Here is a 13,236-nt window from a genome sequence, read left to right as displayed (position 1 = left end):
CTTGCCCAGCATCATACTGTCAGCGGGGTAGTAGAGTCAGGACTTAAACCCAGGCCTGATTGCAGGAACCATGGTCTCTTCAGTGCTCTGCCTACCTCTAGCTAACCCGAGCAGAAGCACCCTCCACCCTTTAGCTTTGGGGCAAGAATGTAATGTAAAATAACTTGATACCTCATGGCAGCACAGGTGTTCCAAATCTTCAGGCCAATTTGTACATGAGAAAGTTGGAATAATTAATGTGGTTAGGTATTTTACAGACTTGGCAAAAAATGTAATTTTCATTAATTTGAAACTTTGACTAGTAGCTTGTAGCTACTTGAAAAAATTGACTGAAGGAGATATTTCTTCATTCCAGAGTGATGATCATTTAACTAGAAGTTACCTGCCAGGTTGTAGCAAAATCTGTGCATGTTTTGAAGTTCACTAGCCTACTTTCAATTTTAAATGCTTCAATATAAGTGTTTACTTATAGTGGAAAAAATGACTTTGCCACCTATATTGTGATGAGATTTAGCTTTTACTCTTCTTTTTTAAAGCTTCCCTGGTGGCTCAGATGGTAAAGCGTCTGCCTACAATTCAGGAGACCCGGGTTCAATCCCTGGGTCAGGAAGATCCTCTGGAGAAGGAAATGGCAACCCACTCCAGTATTCTTGCTTGGAAAATCCCTTGGACTGAGGAGCCTGGTAGGCTACAGTCCATGGAGTCGCAAAGAGTTGAGCACGATTTTTTTAAGGCAGAGGAGTGGAAAATTTGAGTAATCTTTTTGTTTTTCTTAATAAAAATGACAAGCAAAGGTCACGAAAGGTTTTTTGAAAGAATAATGTTTTTAAAGAATGACAGAATGTATCTAAATGCTTTCAAGTTGGGATGAAAAACTAATTAAGAGACTGAACTCAGTTGCTTTGTGATCAACCCTATCAGTGTTTTTGGGTTTCACGTGTTTGTTTATCCTCATTCTGATTATCAATTAATATGATTCTTATAAAATATTTCAGTTCAGTTCAGTTTAGTTGCTCAGTCATGTCCAGCTCTTTGCAACCCTATGAATTGCAGCACGCCAGGCCTCCCTGTCCATCACCAACTCCTGGAGTTTACTCAAACTCATGTCCATCGAGTCAGTGATGCCATCCAGCCCTCTCATCCTCCGGTGTCCCCTTCTCCTCCTGCCCCCAATCCCTCCCAGCATCAGAGTCTTTTCCAATGAGTCAACTCTTTGCATGAGGTGGCCAAAGTATTGGAGTTTCAGCTTTAGCATCAGTCCTTCCAGGGAACACCCAGGACTGGTCTCCTTTAGGACTGGTTGGATCTCCTTGCAGTCCAAGGGACTCTCAAGAGTCTTCTCCAACACCACAGTTCAAAAGCATCAATTCTTCGGCGCTCAGCTTTCTTCACAGTCCAACTCTCACATCCATACATGACCACAGGAAAAACCATAGCCTTGACTAGACGGACCTTTGTTGGCAAAGTAATGTCTCTGCTTTTGAATATGCTGTCTAGGTTGGTCATAACTTTGCATCCAAGGAGTAAGCGTCTTTTAATTTCATGGCTGCAGTCACCATCTGCAGTGATTTTGGAGCCCCCCAAAATAAAATCTGACACTGTTTCCACTGTTTCCCCATCTATTTGCCATGAAGTGATGGGACCAGATGCCATGATCTTCGTTTTCTGAATGTTGAGCTTTAAGCCAACTTTTTCACTCTCCTCTTTCACTTTCATCTAGAGGCTCTTCAGTTCTTCACTTTCTGCCATAAGGGTGGTGTCATCTGCATATCTGAGGTTATTGATATTTCTCCCAGCAATCTTTATTGGAGTATATAGATGGATCTACTGGCTGGCAGGCTTAAAATCTCATGTTCTTTTTCTTAACATTCTCTCCCTCTAACGTTCTTGGGTAGTTATTAAGTGCTGTTATGTGTCTCTGGGCTCAGGTGATATGAAAGAAAGATGAACTAGGTGGTATTCTTGCCTCTGGGGATCGTTTAGTTGTCTTGGGGAGCAGACCTGTCAGCAGCAGAGTCATCAGTGTTATAGGTTTTGTGGGAGAACTGTTGGGGGCATTGTGGGTTGGAAAATGTAAGTGGATCAATTCTACCTCCTTGCTGGAGAGGGAATGCCTGTCTTATGGAACTTTGCCTACAAACAGAACGAAAATACAAATGATATGAATAATCAGTACTGTTTGGTAGGTTTTGAATTAAATTCGGCACTTAGGAACTCCAAGAATTCTGAGTTTGATTCTGTTTCTAAGTTCCTTTGTTTCTAAATTTTTGTATGCTTATTACTACAATTTCAAATTCAGTTGGGATTCAGTCAGTTCAGTATTTCTGAGCATATTTCTTGTGCTGAGAAAGGCCTGTGCTAAGTTCTCTTGGGAATATGTGAGAAATACAACACAGTCTTTGCCACTCAAGGAAGACATTTGACATGCTCCAGAGGTGCTGTAAGATCCAGCACCAAAGTGTGTGCCAATCAGTCAGTACTATAAGTGTTGTAGGAGGAAGCAGGTGTGGGTGAAATATCAAGCTTGGCTTATTAGAGAAGGTAGGGTTTGGTTTTCTGATCCACCAGCTGCAACAAGTAACACTAACCTGTTCTTTGAGTGTCATCATTAGAGGTATGACTTACAGAAGTGGTTGAATGGTTTGCTTTTATTGACCAGCACAGAAGCACTGGGGGGGGGGGGGGCGGCCAAAGATGCCTAACACGTCCTAGAGGCTCATGGTATCCTGCCACAGGTTGCAGTTGATTCCTTCCCCTGAAAGGTTCATTTTCGTAGTCAGTGGACTGCTTGTCTGAAGTTCTGGCAAAAGGGTTCGCGTTACAGAATAGAATAAGTGGCAGGATTTCAAGTAAGTGTTTTTTCTTAAGTCCAGTTCATGTTCTGTGTGTGTCTTTTAGGTTGGGTTTCCCCTTCAAAATATGTGTATGTTAAGTGGGCAAGCATTCATGTATGTGCATGTATTTTTTTTTTTAAAGAGTAGACACTTTTGATGTCTAGCTTTAAATAGAACTGCTCCATATTAACAGTTTCAGTCTACTTCTGGTGTTCAAGTAATACTTCACCTGTAGGATATGGTGCTTTGTACCTGATAAGATGCTTCCATGTTAATCATTTTCCCTAATCTTCATTGTGTACCTGTGCGGTAGGTTGTTCATCTGGTTTATAGAGGTTAAAGACATGCTTGAGGTTACCTGATGACAGAGTTTAGTACTAAAACCACTCTGCCTTTTTTTGTTTGTTTGACCATACCATGAAACTTGAGGGATTTTAGTTTCCTGACCAGGGATCAAACCTGGGTCCCCTGAAGTGGAAGCACAGAGTCCTAACAGCTGGACCACCAGGGAATTCCCTAAAACCAGTCTTTCTGACTCCAAGGAGATCTCTTGCTATTTGCCTGACCACATCTATCTCCCAAAGCCATTTGCTGACTCCCTGACTGACTTTTTCCCCTGTTCGGGGACTATGCATACAGAACAAGCTATTAAATGGAAGAAATATCTCAGATTAGTATTAGAAGTGGAGTCTCTGCAGCTTGGCTTTGTTGTTAATTGTTTACAAATAATTATTTCATTCAGCAAATATCTATTGAGTGCTTCTTATATGTCAGGTGCTGTTCTAAGTTAAAAACACATGCCTTTGCTTCAAAGGAGCTTACATTCCAATGGTATAAGATAGACTAAACATAAATTATATAGTAAGAGCTATAAAGGGAGATAAAAGAAGGAAGAGAGTGATTAGGGAAGTACTATTTTGGATAAGATGATTAGGGAAAGTATCTTTATAAGCTTCGTTTGAGCAGACACTGAATGTATGGACTCAGAGACCAGTTGGTGTGGCTCTTTAGAAGGGGTAGTCTAGGCCAAGTATTCTAAGGGCTGAGGTAGGAGCTTGTTCACAGGGGATGTTCTCTGAAGAGGTAAATATCAGGAGAAGTCAGAGTGGGCCTTGAGAGATGTAGAGGCAGAGAAACAAAAGGTACATTCCAGGTGGAATTGACAACCTGAGCACAGGCACAGCCCCAAGGACCAGAATCTTCAGTGTGGTTAGAAGGTGTAAGTCAAGGACTTGGAGCCTTTAGCAGAGAGCCTTGGAGAGCATGTGGTTCCAGCCCCTTATCTCACAGATGAGGGAACTGGGGCCCAAAGAGGGCTCTGGACTAGATCCCAGATTTCCTGACTCTACAGCTAGTGTCTCCCTCTTCCTGCCACACCATACCCCACTTCCTTCTAAGTTGGAACCAGTGCTAGGCACAGGAATTTGAAATTTACTATGTCGATAACGACACATCCCTAAAAGTTTGTGACATAAGTGGTACAGCTGAGAGAAGTTGGGGCCAGAATGCAAAAGACCAGCAACTTCCAGGTCTGTTTATGAGCACTATCTGGCTCTGGGCAAGTCCTGTCTGCTCTCTTGGCCTGCTCTGTCACGTGGTAACTGAGTAGGTTGGATCCACTAAGTTGATGGGTTCTGTAGGTAGGGCCTTTTCAGGGCTGAGACAGCATGTCTGAGGAGTAGAAGGCACGTCAGTGTGGAGACTGAGCTGCTGTTCCTGACAACTGGTATGAGCCCAGTTGCTCCCTGACTCCTAATAAGCTATGCTAATAAACTGCTCTCATCTATTGGACTTATGGCTTTCCTGGCCTAGAGCTATTTTATTTGGAAGATCTCTATTGAATGAAAAGATTGCCAAGATAAATTATTAAATGAAGAAGTGCAGTGTAAAATAGTGTATCTGGTATACTAGCTTTAGAATAAAATACAAAGGAAAAAATAAAAATATATGTACACATTCATTTAATTTACTTACTGTTTAAGTAAAGAGACTATGGAAGAATATACATGAAACTAATAAAGTAATCACCAGTTTGCTTGTGAGAGAGAAAACAGGAAAGTGTAGAACAGAAATGCAATGGAGACTTAATTACTTTTTTTTTTTTCTGATTGTAGAACTGTATGAATTTATTTAAACTGCATTTTAAAAAAGGAACATAAAAAAAGATAAAGTTTTTTTCTGTAAATAATGGCTATCCAGTGATGAATTCTAAACTTTAAAATCACTGGGGGAAGTGGGGCAAATTAACTTGTTTTCACTGTTTCAGAGTTTCAGACTCCTGACCCAGGATTCAAACTGAAGCAAAATCAGATCCAAATTATTTTTCTGAAAATCCCACTGTTAACCTTAGTAGGGAGAGAAGGGAAGACTTCCCTCTGTTCGAGCAAGAACCCAATAAGAGGGCTCTGAAAGGCCAGCACCCCAGGGAGGCAGGAGTTATACAGAGCAGTTGATGGGGCTGGCACAGCTTTTAAGGAAAAATTGAAAGCCAGTGAGGAAAATAACTAAATTTCTATAAAAGTGAAAGGTAAGATCCGGTTGTACAACTCATCCCAGTGAGCACGTAATACTTGTCCTTGGCAAAGTGTTCTGAGAAACCGTGTGTGTCTGTGTGTGGTGTAATTTTTCAAAAAGTTTAAGTTCTTGAAGTCCTGGGCTTACCAGAAACCAAGGAACCAATATATTCAGCATTTAGTTTTTCTAAACACAAATCTTCTAACTTTAAAACATACTCCTTAGAAAAAAACAAAACCAAAAACTGTGGTAAAGCCAGCTTTTACTTTTAACAGAAGATATCTAGTTAACATGGATAAAGGTGGAGCAAGCACCAGTTAACTAATGGCTTTCTGAAGTGTCAGATTGAAAAGACTGTGTTTCAACTTGTTAGTTGCTGCCTCCAAAAGGGAATGTGTGCAGCACAAAGCCAGCGATTCAGAGCGTTGGGAGCTGGAGCCTGGGTTGCTGGCAGCACACCCTGTTAGGTGTTCTCACGTAGGGGTGGGAGAACAGACCCTTTGCTGTAGCTCTCACAAGGCCGGCACTGTAGGCACTTGCACCCTGTATAATGTCTTCATTCTGTCACTGGTTAAATTACATGGCTCAGATGAGTTTTACAGGAAAAGTTCCTGCACAGATTATCTACTGGGAGGTATCTCTTACTAAGCATTGCTACTAAATAATGAAGAATTATTAGGCTGTTGCTTTAGCCTGTCCAGGGTTATAAATCTTTTCTGGGTCACTCTGTGAACCATTATAGACTGATTCTCAAACCCTGAAGTGTTCTTTCCCATATAGAGACAGGGCCCTTCTGCTTTTCTGGGCCTTGGTATTCTCAAACATGATATGAGTGGATTGGATCAGTTATTCTTTATTTACGAATGACTAGATCTTTCTCTGTGATGGGGTTAATGGCGACCTCCTCCAAGGGGGAGTATGCCATACCCAGGTCTAATGCACCCAGAGCCCCTTGCCCCTGTAGCCGTCCACTGCTGACCCATACCTCCCAGGGGATACTCAAGCAGAGTTCTGTCTCAGTCTCTGTGGGGTCTCTGGTCCTGGTGTGTACAAGGTTTGTTTGAGTCCTCTGAGTGTCTCTGGCACTGGTATGGGGTTTGATTCTAAAGACAATTTCGCCCCTCCTGCCATCTTGTTGGGGCTTCTCCTTTGCCCTTGGACATGGGGTATCTCCTCAAAGTCACTTCAGCGCTGTGCAGCCACTGCTCCAGTGCCACAAGACTGGGAAAACGGACTCTTTTAGGGCAGGAAAAAACCCATGTGTGCACCAGGACCCAGGAGAAAGGATCAGTGACCCCACAAGAGACTGGCCCAGACTTGCCAGTGAGTGATCAGGAGTCTCCAGTGGAGGCATGGGTTGGCAATGGCCTGCTGCAGGGTTGGGGGCACAGAGTGCATCAGTGCATGCTTGGGACCTTTTGAAGGATGTTGCCATTATCTTCATTCAGTTCAGTTCAGTCACTCAATCATGTTTGACTCTTTGCAACCCCGTGGACTGCAGCATGCCAGGCTTACCTGTCCATCACCAACTCCCAGAGCTTACTCAAACTCATGTCCATTGAGTCAGTGATGCCATCCAACCATCTCATCCTCTGTCATCCCCTTCTACTTCAGCCTTCGATCTTTCCTAGCATCAGGGTCTTTTCAAATGAGTCAGTTCTTCACATCTGGTGGCCAAAGTATTGGAATTTCAGTTTCAGCGTCAGTCCTTCCAATGAATACTCAGGACTCATTTCCTTTAGGATGGACTGGTTGGATCTCCTTGCTGTCCAAGGGACTCTCAAGAGTCTTCTCCAATACCAACGTTCAGAAGTTTTGGCTGGATGGACCTTTGTTGGCAAAATAATGTCTCTGCTTTTTAATATGCTATCTAGGTTGGCCATAACTTTCCTTCCAAGGAGTAAGCATCTTTTAATTTCATGGCTGCAATCACCATCTGCAGTGATTTTGGAGCCCCCCAAAATAGGTGTCTCTAATTTTCTTGAAGAGATTGCTAGTGTTTCCCATTCTATTGTTTTCCTCTTATTTCTTTGTATTGATTACTGAGGAAGGCTTTCTTATCTCTCCTTGCTCTTCTTTGGAACTCTGCATTCAAATGGGTATATCTTTCCTTTTCTCCTTTGCCTTTCGCTTCTCTTCTTTTCACAGTTATTTGTAAGCCTTCCTCAGACAACCATTTTGCCGTTTTGCATTTCTTTTTCTTGGGGATGGTCTTCATCATTGCTTTCTTTACAGTGTCAGAAACCTCCGTCTGTAGTTCTTTAGGCACTCTGTCAGTCAGACCTAATCCTTTGAATCTATTTCTCACTTCCACTGTATCATCATGAGGGATTTGATTTAGGTCCTACCTGAATGGTCTAGTGGTTTCCCCTACTTTCTTCAATTTAGTCTGAATTTGGCAATAAGGAGTTCATGATCTGAGCCACAGTCAGCTCCTGGTCTTATGTTTGCTGAGTGTAGAGCTTCTCCATCTTTGGCTGCAAAGAATATAATCAGTCTGATTTCGGTATTGACCATCTGGTGATGTCCATGTGTAGTATTCTCTTGTGTTATTGGAAGAGGGTGTTTGCTATGACCAGGGTTCTCTTGGCAAAACTGTATTAGCCTTTGCCCTGCTTCATTCTGTACTCCAAAGCCAAATTTGCCTCTTACTCCAGGTATCTCTTGACTTCTATGTTTGCATTCCAGTCCCCTGTAATGAAAGGGACATCTTTTTTGGGTGTTAGTTCTAGAAGGTCTTTTAGATCTTCATAGAATCATTCAACATCGGCTTCTTCAGCATTACTGGTTGGGGCATAGACTTGGATACTGTGATAGTGAATGGTTTGCCTTGGAAACAAACAGATCATTCTGTCATTTTTGAGACTGCATCCAAGTACTGCATTTCGGACTCTTGTTGACTATGATGGCTCCTCCATTTCTTCTAAGGGATTCTTGCCCACAGTAGTAAATATAATGGTCATCTGAGTTAAACTTATGCCACAGAATTCTTTTCATTCCTGTGGTTTGTTTTATATTATACTACCAGCACCTGTAGACCAGAGACTGTTCAAAACAGGACAAAAACCTTAGAAAGCATCTTTGTATGTTCTGTCTGTAATCGTACCCCCAGTCAGCCAGGATTGAAGATTGCTGGCCTTGTGGCAGAGAGCGCATCTACTTCTGTATCACAGAGAATGACCAAGCAAGTCATTTTCTTCACAATAGCTCTTTATCAGTGTTTTCTAGAGGCAGACGTTTTAAAGTTTTTTTTTTTTTCCTGAATAACAAAGTACATTCTCACTGTGCCTTCTTTATTTCCTATCTTCAAGAGAAGAAAAATTTGCTTGCACATCTATCACTGAGAGATGACAGTGGTAGAAGTTAAAGTGAATATTCTCTCTGAATGTAAATTATGTATACATTTAAAGTGTCTGTATTTTATTCTCTCACTGATTCTCACAAGAGATAGATAGATGGAGCAGTTTTCTATATTTGTAGCGTAGGTAGCAGAGAAGGCACTGGCACCCACTCCAGCACTCTTGCCTGGAAAATCCCAGGGACGGAGGAGCCTGGTGGGCCACAGTCCATGGGGTCGCTAAGAGCCGGACACGACTGAGCGACTTCACTTTCACTTTTCACTTTTATGCACTGGAGAAGGAAATGGCAACCCACTCCAGTGTTCTTGCCTGGAGAATCCCAGGGACAGGGGAGCCTGGTGGGCTGCCGTCTGTGGGGTGCACAGGGTCGGACACGACTGAAGCGACTTAGCAGCAGCAGCAGCAGCATAGGTAGAGGCTTAGAAAGGTTAATGACTTCCTAATGGCCTCACAGGAAATTAGTGGCAGAGTTGGAATTAGAACTTTGGCTTTTTGACTGAGTAACCATGTAGAACCATCTGGGAGAAAAAAATTCAGACTGTATTGCCTTGTCTTTGGTTTTCCTCAGTAGTGCGGATGGAAAGATGATAAGTTATAGGACTGCATGGGCGTTTACTAGCTGAATAATTTGGAGAAAGTTACTTAATATTTCTTAGCCTCAAGCATAATAGCTTAATAAGTTGTGGATTTTATTTATTTATTTTTAATGCTGTTTTATGGTAGGGAGAGTGGACACCATTGTACTGTAAAGCTGTTAGGGTTGTATTTATCCTGCAGCTGTACTCTCAGATGGCTGCTGCTTGTTCTATCTCAGCCAAGACCCATTCCTGTGGCAGAGCAGGGGGATGCAACTGGCTGCCTGACCCATTGACTGGCTTTCTCCAGAGATAGGCTGAGTATGTAGGGAAAGAAAAAAAACATCTTGGGAGAATTATTTTTCTATTTTTGAATTATATATAAATGGAATTATGTCAATGAGATTTATTTTTAGTATTCTACAGATACAGTTATTATGTTCCCAAAGGGCATTGTGCACTATATATGTGGGGCATTTTTCTGAATAGAGTTTAATGTTCAGTGTAGAGAACATTGGGCTTGAAATGTATTAAGTCCCCCATTGATTAGCTGTGTTACCTAAAGACAGTCACTCTTTGTCTTCTGGGAATAATAAGACTTGGCCTTTCTACCTCACAGGCTTGTTGTAGGAATCAAATGATGGGGTGTATATAGAAGCACTTTGCCAACTATAAAGTGCTCCACAATACACGGCAGTGCATTTTTAACTGTTAAGGCAGTGCATTTTTATTGCCACTGTTTATCCCTTCATTATCAACAAATTCAACTAAACTATCTTCAGCTCAGTGCTCTGAGGCCCACCATGGGGTCTGGAACATGATTGAGTTTTAGTAGGTGTCAAATTGTACATTGAAAGCAGTAAAGGATTGTTGAGAGAGAAAGGATGAGAAGAGAAAAAATATATATATATATTTAAAAAGGCTTAAGTGGAACTTTTAGGGATGAAAAATATAATCAGAATTTAAAAATAAAGCAGAAAGTATCAAGCAACAGATCAGGCACTACGCAGGAAGAAAAGTTCAGTGAGTTAAAGAAACAGCAATAGAAAGTGTTCAAGATGAAGGACAGAAAAAAAGACTAGAAAACAAATGAACAGATTATTAGTGATGTGTGGGATAATACTAAGAGCACTAACATTTGTGTAACTAGAGTCCTGAAAAAGGGCTGAGTGGGGGCCAGAAACAAATTTGAAGAAATAATAGCTGAATTTTTTCCATATTTGATGAAATCTCTAAACCTGCACACACAGGAAAGTCAATAAACCTTAAATAGAATAAACATAAAGGAAACTGTACCATAGAGAGGGACATGTCATAATGCTAAAGGGTTAGTATAGGTGGGTATAACAATCCTAAATGTGTACATACTTGATGAGAGAGCTTCAGAATAATATGAAGCAAAAACTGACAGCACAGAGAGGATAAATAGACCAACCTGTTGGAGATTTTAATATTCTACTTTAAGTAATTGATAAAAATACCTAAACTGAAGGTCATTAAGGATAGAGAAGACTTGACCAGCACCATCAACCAGCAAAGCCTAACTGGTGTTTGTAGAGCACTTCTGTCAAACAGCAACAGGACGCTCATTCATTTCAAGTGCGCGTGGAACAGTGCACCAACATGGACTACATTCTGGGCCGTAAAACAAGTCTTGGTAGTTTAAAAGAATTGCAGCCATCCAGGTATGTGTACTGATCAGCCCAGAATTAAACTAGAAGTTAAAATATATTAAAAACAAGAAAGATTTAAATTCAATGATCTAAAGCGTCTCCCTTAAGAAACTAGAAAATAAGAGCAAATTAAACCCAAAGTAAATAGAAGGACGCAGAAATCAATGAAATGGAAAACGGAAAAGCAAAGTGAAAGCTGGTTCTCTGAAAGGATCAATAAAAGTGCTAAACCCTGGCCAATTAATCAGGACAGAAAGTCAGAATACACAAATTACCAACATCAGAAATGAACAAAGGGCATTATTACGGAGCCTATATATATAAAGGGATAAGAGAATTATATGAACAATATGCCATAAACTGAAAAACTGAGAAGTGTACAAATTCTTGAAAGACAAAACTGTAAAAGCTCACTCAAGAAGAAATAGGTAACATGAATAGCCTTACTCTATAAAATAATTAACTTGCTTGATTTAGTTAAAATAATTAAAAGTCCTTGTTAATAGGGCTATTTAGCCCCATCTTTGTTAGAGAAATTGGATTTGTAGTTGAAAACCTTATGAAAAAGGACACTTTAGGCCCTGATCACTTCACTGGAGTGTTTAAGGAAGAAACAATGCTAATTCCACATAAATTCTTCTAGAATGTAGAAAAGGAGGAAGGAACACTTCCCAAATGATTTTTTTATGAGGCCAGCATACCCTCTACCACTAGCTGACAAAAAAAATTATAAGGAGGGAAAAAAAACTGTAGTCTAAAAAAATCCAGCAATATATAAAAAGGACACTATCTCATGACCAAGTTGTGTTTATCTCAGGAATTAGGGTTAGTTTAAAACTGGAAAATTAATCAGTATAATTCATCATATTGGCAAGAATAAAATAGAAGAAGGGCTTCCCTGGTGGCTCTGTGGTAAAGAATCTGCTTGCCAATGTAGGAGATACAGGTTCCATCCCTGGGTTGGGAAGATCCCCTGGAGAAGGAAATATCAACGCACTCCAGTATGCTTGCCTGGGAAGTCCCATGGACAGAGGAACCTGGCAGGCTACAGTCCATGAGGTCACAAGAATCAGACACAACTTAGTGAGTAAACAGCTGCAAAAATGGAAGAAACATGTCAATAGTTAGAAAATGTAGTTGATGAAAGTGACACCCATTTATGGGTTTAAAATTCTCAGCAAACTTGGAATAGAAGGGAACTTTCTCAGTCCAATAAAGGACATGTACCAAAATAATATGTTGCTATCGTACTTAGTGGTGAATGACTCAGTGCCTTTTCTCTAAGACTGAGAACAGGGCAGGGATGTCCTCTCTTATATAATGTTCTATTCAGCATTATACTAGAAGACCTTATCAGTGCAAGAAAGTAAGAATAAGAGATTATAAAGGAAGAATTTAAAATACCTCTATAAAAACCATGATCATATATGCAGAGAAAAAAGAATCTAGAAAAGAGTGATTCAGTTCAGTTCTGTCGCTCAGTCGTGTCTGACTCTCTGTGACCCCATGAATTGCAGCACGCCAGGCCTCCCTGTCCATCACTAACTCCCGGAGTTCACTCAAACACGTCCATCGAGTCGATGATGCCATCCAGCCATCTCATCCTCTGTCGTCCCCTTCTCTTCCTGCCCCCAATCCCTCCCAGCATCAGAGTCTTTTCCAGTGAGTCATCTCTTCGCATGAGGTGGCCAAAGTACTGGAGTTTCAGCTTTAGCATCATTCCTTCCAAAGAACACCCAGGACTGATCTCCTTTAGAATGGACTGGTTGGATCTCCTTGCAGTCCGAGAGACTATCAAGAGTCTTCTCCAAACCACAGTTCAAAAGCATCAGTTCTTCAGCACTCAGCTTTCTTTACAGTCCAACTCTCACATCCATACATGACCACTGGAAAAACCATAGCCTTGACTAGACGGATCTTTGCTGGCAAAGTAATGTCTCTGGTTTTGAATATGCTATCTAGGTTGATCATAACTTTCCTTCCAAGGAGTGTCTTTAATTTCATGGCTGCAGTCACCATCTGCTGTGATTTTGGAGCCCCCAAAAATAAAGTCTGACACTGTTTCCACTGTTTCCCCATCTATTTGCCATGAAGTGATGGGACCAGATGCCATGATCTTCGTTTTCTGAATGTTGAGCATTAAGCCAACTTTTTCACTCTCCTCTTTCACTTTCATCAAGAGGCTTTTGAGTTCCTCTTCACAAAAGAGTGATTAGAACTAACTAGTTTACAAAGTTGTAAGATAACAAGATCAGCATGTGAAAATCGACTGAACTGTCAT

General features: G+C 41.0%; 1 protein-coding gene across 10 annotated transcripts in view; it reads left to right on the top strand.

Annotated features, from left to right (window-relative positions):
- Positions 1-13,236, top strand: part of SLC35D1 (solute carrier family 35 member D1) — a 47,963-nt gene that overhangs the window by 12,656 nt on the left and 22,071 nt on the right. Inside the window, exon 9 of one of the 10 annotated variants that reach the window (XM_086390491.1) lies at positions 537-803. The exons of the other annotated variants lie outside the window; for them this stretch is intronic. Within the exon in view, the coding sequence (XP_086246617.1) occupies positions 537-560 (24 nt within the window). The 3' untranslated portion in view covers positions 561-803. Of the gene's footprint in view, positions 1-536; positions 804-13,236 lie in introns of those variants that run through there. 10 annotated transcript variants of the gene reach the window in all.

Source organism: Bos grunniens, chromosome 3 (genome assembly GCF_055505025.1).
Source record: "Bos grunniens cultivar Pamir isolate PY7600 chromosome 3, Bosgru_T2T1.0, whole genome shotgun sequence".
NCBI classification, from domain to species: Eukaryota; Metazoa; Chordata; class Mammalia; order Artiodactyla; family Bovidae; genus Bos; species Bos grunniens.
This window is presented reverse-complemented; position numbering and strand designations above follow the sequence as displayed.